The sequence below is a fragment of the Diceros bicornis genome, chromosome 14 (genome assembly GCF_020826845.1).
Source record: "Diceros bicornis minor isolate mBicDic1 chromosome 14, mDicBic1.mat.cur, whole genome shotgun sequence".
Taxonomy (NCBI): domain Eukaryota; kingdom Metazoa; phylum Chordata; class Mammalia; order Perissodactyla; family Rhinocerotidae; genus Diceros; species Diceros bicornis.
In genome coordinates, this window is record NC_080753.1 from 18519703 (window position 1) to 18533029 (window position 13327).

Genomic DNA, 13327 nt, shown 5'->3' on the forward strand with positions numbered 1-13327 from the left:
TAGTCCCTGATCGTGGCTTCTACTGGTTTTCTCCATCTTTTCCTACAGCCAACCAAGCGGGCCCAACTAGCTGGAGATGAAACTTCAATCATGCTTCTCTTCTCGAGAATGGCTGGATACAGCATTCCCAAGAGGAAGGGGCTCCTCAACTTGAGACAGTCTAATAAACTTCCTAATAAGTCAAATTGAGACTTTAATGGAAAGGTCAGCTTTAATAGGTCATCTGAATGTTATAGTGATAGTCCACCATGGAAGAACCCTATGAACTAGGAAATGGGAAGAGGTTGGGAGAGTTAACCTGTTTAAAGTTCTAATATCTCCTTTTCCCCCTTCTAAAGTTCTAATATAAAAATCCAAATATGAGGATGATTAATTAAGGATAATATGCCAGTGTTTTCATCTCTTTGTTTTCCCAGCACTGCACACATGCTAGTTAGTGTACATGACAGAGCCGTCTTTCTCTCCTTCCCTCTCTCTGGGACTGTGTACAAATGTCCCACACCACCAGCTCATCATCAGGTTTGTCGGATCTGTAACATAGGAGGTCCCTTAAGGGTTCTTCCAACTCAGAGTGTCTTTGGTTCCATGAGATTGTTTCAATCCTTTGCTTTGCTCCATTGCTCAATATATGAGCCATGACTCAGAAAAAGAAGGAACATAAAAGAGGATGTGCCTGCTGCCAGAGAGTATTAAAAAAAAATTCTGAGCCTCATCTATATCCATGTAGAAAGGACATGAAACCTCTCCAAGACAAAACCATACCCAGATTAATCACCCCTGCTCACATTACCCTATTATCTCTCAGGCTTCTGGCTGCCATTTTGTGACTTATTCTCCCCTTCATGGCTGCCTAAAATTTGTTTTCCCCTGATTTCACCTATGGAGAAATATGCCTCAGAGGTTGGCTGTGAGTAGGCAGCTAATTTGCCGCAACCCCACCCGCATCCCCTTAGGAATTATTCTGGGCCCCAACTTCATTAGGGAGAGACAGGCTTGTTGCTTTGTGATTTCAATCAATTAAGTCTTCCTTCTCGACAATGGGGCTATTATAAGTGTCACCACTCACGATGAGATGGAATTAAGGTATGTGAGCATTGTAGACAGCAAGGTGTATCCTGTGTCAGTGCAGGTGTGGTGACAGCATCCTCTCACTGAGGACAAAAAAAGTGTGCTTAAGGTTTGGTCATATAAACTGAGATGACTGACATTTTAAAGAAGATGTGCATTTTTTCCTTTGTGTTCTGGGCCATAAAGAAGTTTCCATTCTTAGAGAGATATGTCCACCTGTTCCCTTCCCACCTCACTCCAGCATCATATAGTAGGCAAGAATGTGCTCCCAAAGGCCATTGAGTAGTTTGTCACAACTTGCAAGTGAAGCTTCTCCTTGGTTTTTTAATACTCACATCTCATCCTCACCGATTCATTAATTTAGCTCTATTGGTTGGGCTTAACGATGCATTCTAAATGGGAAAAAAAAAATAACAACAGTGATGTCAATGAGTAACAGCACTGACAAAAATGCATATGTATTTATATTTACGTATATGCCTGCCTAGAAATTAACATGTAAAAATAAGACATAAAGAGAAGTACCCAAATTGACACAGCCACACAGAATTAAATTATCATATTTCACTGAATCTAACATTGTAAGCTACGTCATTATTTTTATATTCCATCAAGACAGAAAAAGAAAAAAAATTGCCAATTAAACCACGACATGCCATCGATTATAAAATACACTCCAATTTCAGAAATGTTAAAAGGTGAAGAAAATGCCTGTCTTTGAATTGGTGAACTATGGTACTGAAAGTCACACTCAATACTAGCTAACCATAAATGCTGACTCTCAATGTGTCCAGAGAGTTTTTTGTTTGTTTTTAAGGAAGTAGCTCTCACTGAGAAACTATTGGTTGAGTAAATTACTTCTTTCTAATTAATACAGCAATGATGGCAATTTTAGTTAGCACTTTAAAGGACAGATAGCTTGGTCAAAAGTCATCTTCAAGTTCAATAAGTACACAGCCACTTCAGTCCAAGGGAGTGTGGCTTACTGAAGAGTCCTGAGCAAGGAGAATGCTAATTCTCATGATTAGCTCAGTGGCTTTGGGAAAATCTCATAAGTACTCTGGGCCTTGGTTTCCTTACTTATGAAAAGAGTTGGTTGGACTAGGACCTCATTTCTAACTCATCTCTTGGGTATCAGCTCTAGCATTTTATGAATCTATGATCCTGGGTTCATGTTGTCCCATCTCAATGGTCCAAATGTCAAGTTGAAATACATTCAATGTGGAAAATTCTCTTGATGAGATATATGCCACTGACCTTAAGCGTTAGCAAGATGCTCCAAATTTGTTGAATGAAGATATGAATGAATGAAAGTATGTGCTAATGGTTCTCTTTGCTAACAAATCCTGAATATTAAGCTATAATGCTTGTCTCTGTATGACTCTGCTGAGGACATTGACCCTCCAGTACTGAGACCGAAAGGGAGAAGCTTACCTCTGCTACCCTTGACCTCCCCTTCAGTGAAGACATCTTCATCCTCAAAGCATCTCTTATCTAAAGAAGCAATAACAGTGAAGAAATGAACCATCCCCAAGGTCCAGACCCATGTCCTGAAAATTTGAGGCCAGTAACCCTGGCAGAAGCAGCATCAGATGGCTGAGCACAGTGCTTGGCAACTGATAAGACTTGGCTAAAACTTGAGGTGTAGTTATAACTAGATTTAGGATTAAGATTAAAATTCCGGTTATGACCTCTATTCTTTTCACCAGCTATACTCACACACAGTCTCCTGTTGACTTGATAAAGAGCAGATAGTTCTCTCCTTTCCTTTCTAGCAACTGATGCCCTGAACCACCCCCACAAACTCAACTCTTCTGGACTACACTCTCTGATCAAGGCTGCTTCATCCTTCTGCTTCCCTCAGCCACATGGAAATCATTTACAATGAGTGAAACAAATTCAAATTACCTTGTGATCCATAATGGTTCCAAAGAGCAAGATGAAGAACCCCTGTGGCAAAATTCAACAGAAGTATGAGGGATGGTTTTGCAGACAATATGACAGCTGTTATTTTAATACTGCTGTTCTGGATACCTTCTAGAACAGTTACCAGGCATTAGAAACTTCACTTTCTACTAATTCTGATAAAAATGCATTGATGAGTATTTTCTTTGAGTGTACTTCAAAGGAAGAGGACCACTTTCATGTCTGGGTGTGAGAGTTATTGATATTTATTGAATGGCAACAGATGGAGGATAGAGTTTTAACCTCATTAATTCTGTTCATTTTCTCCCCAAATATTGAGGTAGCTATTCTTACTCATGGTGACAGTAACATGTAACATGAAAACTTCTAATTCAAAGTCACAACCATGGGAAATGTCTTGAGAAAACGAAACCTGTATTCTCGTCTACTTTCAGTTGGAGTTAAAGGTCAAGACATAGGCAGCCAGAGCTTCTGAGCTGGTGGAAGAAGTTTCTGTATAAAAGAGAGAGAAGACTACAGAGACCTGTGAGGCCAGAGTCTCTTCAAGTTTAAGTTATTTGGTCGCCTATAAAGTTATGATAATTGATAATCATTCTTTTTAAATGGTGGGAGTAGAGGTCCAAGAAAAATCTGGATCACACCATGAGAGTGGAAGGAAGCCTGGATCTCTAAGGATAGTTGCAAGGTGAAGAAACACTGATCAGAAGATCAAATCAGAAGACTGAAGTTTTTAAATGTGAGTCACGGGGAAAGCTTGCTAAGAAGAGTTGAGTATATGTAACTAAAAGTGTTTTAGTATTTTCTTCCTATCAAGAAAAGAGAAAAAGAAATGACCTGAAAGAGAAGCAAACTTCCTGGGCTTTAATTAAGTTATAAAGTAAAAATAGGATTGAGAACATTAGTCACCAGAGTAACTTCAAGAGTTGGGGAGACTTATGTGAGTCCAAGAGCTTTCAATTTAAAAAAACAAAAAAACCCTTAAGTCAAAGATTTCTCTTTAAAGCAATTCAAGGGAAAGAGTTAAATGAATGTTCTCTATAGTTGTTAAAGAATTATTAGTAAGATATATAACTGCTCTGAGTTGGCATTTCTTCAAAGTCTGCTTTATGTTTCATAGCAAGTTTTTAAATGGAGTAAGAGCGACATGTTCATAAGAATATGTTGCTGCTTTATTAAGCAGTTATATTTATTTTATTTAAAGTAGTGGTCAGAAAAAACAAATTTCTGCAAAGAAGCAGACAACAAATATTTTAGGCGTTGTAGGCTACGCAGTCTCTATGATGACTGCCTCAGCTTCGCCGTTGTAGCTCAAAAGCAGCCACAGGCAAAGTGTAAACAAATGAGCATGGCTGTGTCCCAATAAAACCATTTACAAAAACAGGCAGCAGGCCACAGTTTGCCAACTCCTGATTAAAAACATAATGACGAATATGAACTTACCAACCTTTCTGCTTCCCATAGGTATGGGAAGCAGTCTGGCTACTGACAGCTTCCCAAAAGTGCAAGCTTAGTAGCCAAGATGGAGTAAAACAACTTTTAGAGGGATAATCTTGCCTAACCAAATATGTTAAGCCAGAAAAGACAATAGCGATGATTTTAGATTCATTACAGATGAGAAAGTTGAGGCCCAGAAAAAAGTGACATTTCTAAGATCAGGTAACATGTGGCAAGATCCATTTCAGTGAATAACAACCTATATTTACTTCACAGGGTACAGCAGGGAAGAGGTATGAGAACTCCTGACTGGTTTACACCCAAAGTGACTGGCAAAGGCCATCTTTTCATACTATGGAAAATGACTGTTATTTCACTGAGTTCCCAAAGTGTTTGAGAAAGGGTATAAATTGTGCTTGTTTTGAGGCATAACATGTGACTGTAGCCTCCAACATCCCTGACCAAAGACTAGTCCTCTGTAAGTGAAGGTCAACTCTTCTGACATTGATACTTTAAGGGGGATACAGGTGGATCAGTGAGGAGAAAAGGAAGGAAACTCCCACCCAGCCAGCCTGATCAGCTAAATCCAACTTGACAATCAATAGAGTGAGAGGTGGGCTGGCCCCGTGGCTTAGCGGTTAAGTGCGCGCACTCCGCTGCTGGCAGCCCGGGTTCGGATCCCGGGCGCGCACTGACGCACCGCTTCTCCGGCCATGCTGAGGCTGTGTCCCACATACAGCAACTAGAAGGCTGTGCAACTATGACATACAACTATCTACTGGGGCTTTGGGGGAAAAAAATAAATAAATAATTAAAAAAAAAAAAGAAAATTTAAAAAAATAGGGTGAGAGGTACCACAGCTAAATGTCCCTAAGATAGGTAAGGAAATGGAAGGAACATCTTGTGTTCTATATTTTTAAATCATAGCCATTTTTTGTCGTAGAGCCAGAATAATAAATTATAAGATAATATTTTCTAAATAAAATATTAATTAATGATATTAATTACAATTAATTAAAATATTAAATAATAATATTAATTAACAAAATAAGTCTCCCTCTTGAAACTTACCTGAAAAGCATTGAGCAGGGCAAAGATTATATGGAATATCAAGGAAGTGCCTTCTATGAGGGTGGCTACTCCAAAACCCCAGGTCAATCCCAGCAATGGGGTGAGAATGGCAACATTTTTGCTGATCCTCATAATTATGGCCACATCTTGAGACTTGGAACTGCCAATAGAGGGCCTCTGAGTGTTCACAGCAACAACTAAAACCACAACAAGATTCACAGCCACAATGACCAAGGCTGGGATGACAAATGCTAAAAGGGCTTTGGTATTGTCCCAGTTAAGCCAACAGGCATCAGATCTCACATAGCCTTTCCCTGGCACTGTGACAGCAATTGTGGTGACAGCAATGACCAACGGGCACCCATAGCCAATGGCAAAGCCAATGACCATCAGGTGGGACTTCATCATCCTACGGAAAATGACCAATATTCCATACACGATGAGCAGTGCTTTAAAGAGCATCCAGAAAAACAGAGAGAGGTAGAAAAAGTGGCTCAAAAATGTCACTGCGACACACCAGTTGTAGTCTTGGGCCTTTTTGTTAAAGTTAGAGGCTATGATGAACCACACGTTAGCAGTCAGGAGCGACACAGCTATGTTCACGATGCACACGTGACGCATGTATGATATCTCCGTCGCGACCACCCGGGACCACACAGTGGCTTCAATGATCAGGCAAAGAATCAAGCTAAGGATGGAGAGGCTGAGGCCAATACAGGTGATGTAGTCCAGGACTTTGTTGTCTATAAATTTGGGGGACATTAGAATGGAAAAGGACATCACAGCATTGGTGTAGTTACACCGGCATTTCACTTTGTGCCTGATATCCAACGTCGTTTCACACACATTCTCATCCCACCGCCTTTTCCTAGAGTGCCAGCCAACACACTGGGCCCTGGCATTCCGGGATTTATTGATCTTCTCAAAGGTGAGTAAGATTTGCTTCAATCTTTCTGGCAAAATCACCGAAAGGACCAGACCATTTACCGGCCTGGGAAGACTCACATTGTGCAAGTGGGCTTCTTTCAGAATAGCCCCCAAGGTGGGAAAAGCGATGCTGATGGCTTGGGATGCATTTGGTGGCAGCTTCCACAGCTCTTGCCTGGGAATTTCTAGCATTCCTAAGACACCCTCCGTTGAATTGTTTATGCTCATGAAGAAATTGAAACTTTTCTCTGAGGTATTGTGGTTGATGTGAAACCCTTTCGTCTGAATGAAGAGTTCATCCACTATGTTCTCAGATTCATTGCGGATGTGGAGTTGCCTGGCAAATGAATTCACTGACTGCAACAAATCCGAGCTGGCATTTTTGTCAGGAATGAAAGTCCAATTTGAAATGGCTGCTGTGTCGAGGACGTGGTTGGCTACCTTGCTGTAGCTCTGCAATGGAGAAAGCAGATATTATACTAATGATTTATACGTTAGTGTACAAAGTTGATTTCCAAAATCTGAAATATTTAAAGATCAGATGATCTAATCTTATTTGACATATTGCTCTTCAAATTCACTGTTTATTAGAACTTCATACTAGTAAGCTTGCAGAGAGGGAAAAAAAGTAAAAAAATAAAAAAATGATAAAAATAACATAAAATATAATAAATTGAAAAGTATCACAGATAAAGTTCATCTGCTTTATTATGTGCCCAGGGCAGCATTTCCAAACTGCAGTCTGTATAACCCAAGTTTCCCAGGAGATATTAGTGATTATTTAACGGAGGGGCTTATGGGTAGATTCTATGATAACCAGTGTTTGAGAAATACTGCATATCATATCCTTCACTCTTATAAAGTGTGCCATACTTCATTAACACATTAAAAGCTCTAAAAAATCCTGGCATAAGTAAACTTGCTTAATCTCGTTTACCCCAGAGCACCTACATATGCTGCTCTAGGGAATCTCCCTTTTAAAAATGGAGACTCCAGGGGCCTGCTCGGTGGCATAGTGGTTAAGTTCGTGAGCTCCACTTCAGGGGCCCAGGGTTTACACCGCTCATCAAGCCATGTGGCGGCGTCGCACATACAAAATAGAGGAAGACTGGCACCGACGTTAGCTCAGTGACAATCTTCCTCAAGCAAAAAGAGGAAGATTGGCAACAGATGTTAGGGCCAATCTTCCTCACCAAAAAAAAAAAAAAACTCCATTAACAGTTCTCAGAATAATCATGTTCTAAAGAATGAAATTTTGGAACCACTAGAGTAGACACAGTCTTGCTCACAGCCGTCCCTATGTGATATTTTCTTGAAAATATTGTCTGTTCAAAAATACGTATAAAAAATGTTCTAACTTCTTGAAAACTTCCATAATCTAGAATGAATCAACATGCAGAATTGAAATGAAATGCCTGTTGTTGCTATGGTTGCTGTGGTTGTCATAGTTTTTACACTGAAAAGTACATTTGAAATGGTTAAAATGCAAGATTTTGAAAAAACATTGTCAGTTTTTTAATGAAATTAACAAAGAATACCTTCATTTTCTCTCTGGTAACGTTATCAGACAAGTCTGTAGAAATATTTCTTAACAACTCCACTATAAATGCAATATTCCCAGCTGTGGCTTCTGATGATTTCACGACATCAGTTATGCAGGCATAATCCAGAGGACAGTTCTTGAGGATTCCTTGAGCTACACTCTCGATGGGCTCTGGAGCTCGAAAGTCAAGAATGTGCAGAGGTATGGATGCTGCTGCTACGGAAAGGCGTGATGCACTATTTGAGTCCTGTTTTTTTAAAAAATGTTTCATTCAAAAATGATGAAGCACCTAACATGTATCAGACTAAACGAGCTAAAGACACAAACAATCTCCATGGGGAAGACGGAGAAGCAAGTGGTCCTAAAACGTGGTTTAGATGCTGAGAAGTATGGACAGGGTAAGGTGGGGTCATGAACAGGCAGGAGATTCCACCAAAATTCCCACAGAAATCAGGATACTGACCTTTCTTATTGGAATTTGCTTTCAGGACAGCGATTTTAACTCAAGTCTTAAAACGAGGTAGTTTTCTCCAGAGATGTGGAGAAATTCTAGAAACAAAATTTGTCTAATTATTTTGTTTTTTTTAAAGAGGAGCCACATGGAATTTCAAGGGGTAGCAGTTTTTGGAAGTTGGCAGGTCAAACACAGGATGCTAAGGAATTGCAACTTCAAAATGTTTAGAGTTCACTAATCAGAAGAATTAGTGAACTTTGCTCATTTCCTCACACTTTTACCTAGCATCCTCCAGAATGTGACTTTGGATAAGTCAAAGCAATAATTTATTTCACTTAATTCATTTTTGAATGCCACTATGGCTGCAAGAGCATCTATGTGATTACCTATGCTAAGTGACAGAGACTCTGTTAGCAATCCCTTTATCAAAGCACAGTTAAAATTTTTGGAAATGCAGAGCTCCGTGTGCTTCTACAGGATTGGAGGGAAGGCAGTGGCGGTGAAGTGAAAGGATATAAGACAGGCGATCTTAATTTTAACTGAGATTTGTTGTATTTATTGGATTTCTATTCCCTCTGGGTCATACAGCTCTCCTTTCTTTTGATCAAATGATTGAAATTATTAGAAAAGATATCAAAATGAATTTGATTCTAGACACATCTAGTTGATTAATTGATTAGCACAAGCAGCGTTCAAATTTATCCTTAGAGCTAAAACTTGAACCTCTAAGCATTTATCATTTTGCAAATAAGTTTCAGAACTTTTTTTGAGAAAAGATTCTGAGAGGGAGAAATACAGAAAGCGGGGAGGAGGAAAGTACCTGAGAGTTTGGGTAAAGAAGGGAGGATAAGAGACAAATTTAACCCACTCTGTAGATTTTCCTAAGCGGAAATCTGAGACTGATTGTCATGCTGAACAGAATACATTAAAAATGCCTCTACACCTCCTGGGGGATTGGCTCCTGTAGTGAATAATACACAAATGAATCACCTCAAAGAGTGTTTCCACAGAAAGGCTTGTACATGTTTCAGTTGATTTTTGCCACTTGTTTTGGTTACATATAAATCCGATTTCTCCACGAAAGTGCTGAGCACAGGGCTGGCTGCAGTTGGAAAAAGTGATGCAAGGTCCATGGCATTTCTCTGAGAAAGGAAAAGAGCAGGAATGAAAGAAAAGCCTAATTGGCATTTCCACACTCTGACAGAGCATCTAACTCATTCTGGCGACTTGGGGATTGCTGCCCAGAGGAGGTGACATTGAACCGGGTCCTCAGCAAAAAGTCAGACCTGCCAGGCAGATTGTGAAGCTGCTGTCTAGACAGAGTGAACAGCACATGAAAGGAGAGATCACAGGTCATTCAGAAAGGCTGGTCCAGAGCATCTGAGGGGAGAGGAGCAAGAGATGAGGATGGGGAGGAAAGCAGGGACCTTGAATGCTGTGCTAATGTGGGGGTTACCAGAAAACAGGATTGGATTTGCTTTTGAAAGATAATTAACAGTAGCACAGAGCAGGAAGCAGTAAACTTTTCCGCAAAGGATCAGATAGAGTTGTCAGATAAAATCCAGGAAGCTCAGTTAAATGTTAATTTTATTTTCAGATACAGTTGATTCTCATTATTTGCAGTAGTTATGTTCTATGAAGTCACCGCCACAAATACTGAATTAGCAAATACTTAACCATCACTCCTCAGGGAAATACAAGATTAGGTTCTTGTGAGCTTCTGCTCACAATATTTTCATCAATATATAAGCTTGTTTTATGTGTGTTTCTATTTAAAGACACTTTATTTAATGTATGTTGTTGATTCATTAACAATAAACTCACATTCATTAGCACTATATCTCATGATGGCACATGAACAAAGCTTATCTAACACACGTATTTTCTCCATAAGGCATATCACAGCCTTCTTAGGAACACTGAAAAGTACTTCAGCACTATACTTGGGGACAATTTTAAACAGCAAACAAAAATCACCAACAAAAATGCAAAACACGTGATACTACATAGGCCGTGAAAAGAACACTTATTTATAGTAGGAGAGCTGGAACAAAAAGGCAGAGTGGCACTTTGTTCAGCTGGGAACGTGTAACTTGGCTAACTCCATTTTTTTTTTTTTGCTGTTCTGCATGTCTGTGAATGATCCAGAAAGCACTGTCAGTTTTGATTTGGAGGTTACACATAAATTCAATGAGTAGGAGAATTTGCAAATACAGAATCCATGAATAATGAGGATCAACTGAAAATGTTCTGTTAAACAAGGAATAATTTTTTAGTATATGTATGACTCATGCAATATTATTCACTGCTTATCTAAAATTTAAATTTAATAGGCATTTTATATTTTTATTTGATAAATAGGACAACCTTAGCCAGAGAGGAAATTTTTTCAGCTCTGTGGGCCATATGGTCTCTGTCACCGCTACTCAACTCTGCCTTTGTAGCATGAATCCAGTCAAAGATAATATGTACATGAATAAACATGGCTGTGTTCCAATAAAACTTTATTTACAAAAACTGGGGGCAGGCCCAATTTGTCCCATGGGCAGAGTGAATTAACTTGAGATAGGAAGCCCAAAAATGAAGCTGTTGAAGCATTCCCAGGAAGAACTGCCTTAGGATGGTGGCAGCGAGATGGAAAGAAGTAGATGATGCTGAGAGCTATTAAGGTGCTGAAAACAAAAAGATGAGCTGACCAGTTGGCTGTGACTCAAGGAATACACCCATATTTATGGCTTGGACAGTTCTGTGGATGACTCCACTCACAGAGAAAGGAAACAAGTGGGTTTGCATCTTTCTTTGACATCTACCCAAGTACATCAGTTTTTGCAAGTTATTTAAGCTGAGTGCTTCTCAGTTTTTTCATCCATATAGTTTGGACATGATGCCATAGTGTCATTATAGACATCGAATGAGACAGCATCATGTACAGCACTTAGATCAGTGTTGTCATAAATGCTAAATAAATGTTAGCTACTTTTCTCTCCTCTTTCCGTTCTCAATTCCCTTCCAACTAGAGATGTGTTTGCTGTCAAAAATATACTTGGCCATGACTGTGTAGAATCCAGTTATCCTCACTATTTGGGTGAGAACCACGTAATTTCACTATCTTGCTACTAATGATCACGTCCATAATTTATCTCTCACTTCCTGAGAGTGACCAGTCTCACCAAGACAGTATCTATCTTCCCTCTCTTCAGTAGACCTCTCAGCACCAGTGTTACATACATTTAAGCATCCTGAAAATATCTTTGAATGAATCCTGTCCTCATCCTTCTTCTGCCTCTTTTTAGCTTACTGCTTCAAACAGATTTCCCTTTTGGGCTTTAAAATGACCACTTGTCTTTGAAAGCTTCTGGTCTGAGGACATGCTTGCAATATCAATGCCCTTCCTTTATTCTGCCCAGTCTCCAAATGGAAAATGACTGTTTTGTAGCCACATACCTTGTATCCTTCCAGTCTTGGGTTTCCCTTCAGGATGTTGAATTTTATCTCCATCCTGTAAAACATAAATTCCCCCAAGTCCTCTTTACTGTGGGACTCTCTTCTCTCATCTCAACTTACAGGCTCCATGTGGATACGAAGAGAAAATGTGTTCAGGACTAGGGAGAAACTGCAGCAGGTCTGTGTGCCGATATCACAGGAACTTGCTGAAGGAAACATGGATGTGAGCACAGATGGAGAACACACTGCCCTCCAATGAGAGCTAGAAACTTGATGGTGGTTGCTTGGGCTCTGAAGGTCAGGGTAGTGGATTGGGTACATCTTTTGGAAATTTTAAGTATCCAGGGAGAACACAGAAATGACAATTATAGCTCTACGCTGTTCTCTGTCTGTATTAACTATAACTATGAAATGGAGCTATTGTGGTTCACCAGATACCATACATCCTCAGAGAAGAAGAAATGAGCAGACACTAGGAATAATCATTAGGTTGCAATAATAGAATCACAAACTCTTTTGCAGCTATAAAGGACCGTAAAGATGATCTAAAAAAATACCACCCTTCATGTTCTAGACAAGGAAATTAAGACTCAGAGAAGTGAAACAACTTACACAACCAATACGAAGCAAAGTTAAGGTCTGAACCTAAACTGCTCAACTAGCAGGTTAGCGCTTCCTTCTCTCAGCAACTGCTTGTCTACACGCTCTGTGGCTTGCAAAGCGAGTTTTCTACTATACTGTTGCACCCTATTGCACCTTGCAACTCTACTGTTCCAAGTCCCAGCCACCTCTCAACTTTTTCTGTTCCCTTCTTTAGAAAACTCTTATCGGCAAGAGTAAAATTGTAGTAAATTGAAAATTCCTTTAAAATGCCGTATTTATTATCATCAATCTAGCCATCTAGGAGAACTGATGGGTTTCACATGAGGCCACATAAGAATGGATCAAACTTACTTTTATGTGGATCTTGGATCTATAGTGAGAACATTCTGTGGCCAGAAATAACAGTAAGCAGCAAATCGTGGTTGCCTGGGACTTCATTTTCACACATTAGGATCGTCACCTGCAACAGAGAAAGAAGGTGGATTTAGCTGAAGGTGATAACACCACACAGCTAACATAGTACTCATCAGACTAACCAACCACTTAGTGACCCACTGGGTACTCTGAGATAGTCACACCAACACAACCTGTCCTCTGAAAGGACACCAATATCTATCTTCAAGCCAGCTAAAATGTAAAAAAGGAAACACTTGCTATCAACTGTTGACCTTTCTAGAAATACTAGGTAGGAATGATAGGAGCACTGGGAAAGAAGTATATTCACAAAAGCACCATTTCTTATTCAATCCACAAGTTTCTTTAATAGTAAGTAACATTTATTAAGAACTTATATTTGCCAATCACTGTTCTAAGCACTTTCTTTGCATTAACTCACTTAATCATATGATATAAGATAC

General features: G+C 39.5%; 1 protein-coding gene across 1 annotated transcript; it reads right to left on the reverse strand.

Annotated features, from left to right (window-relative positions):
- Positions 1 to 1412: 1412 nt before the first annotated feature.
- On the reverse strand, positions 1413 to 12916 carry ADGRF4 (adhesion G protein-coupled receptor F4). The gene is made up of 8 exons (XM_058553944.1): positions 12822 to 12916; positions 11868 to 11922; positions 9414 to 9565; positions 7965 to 8216; positions 5500 to 6879; positions 2977 to 3018; positions 2503 to 2562; positions 1413 to 1460 (listed from the first exon to the last, which is right to left on the reverse strand). The coding sequence occupies exons 1-8, from the start codon at positions 12906 to 12908 to the stop codon at positions 1413 to 1415; spliced, it is 2076 nt and encodes a 691-aa protein (XP_058409927.1). The 5' UTR covers positions 12909 to 12916.
- Positions 12917 to 13327: the final 411 nt, after the last annotated feature.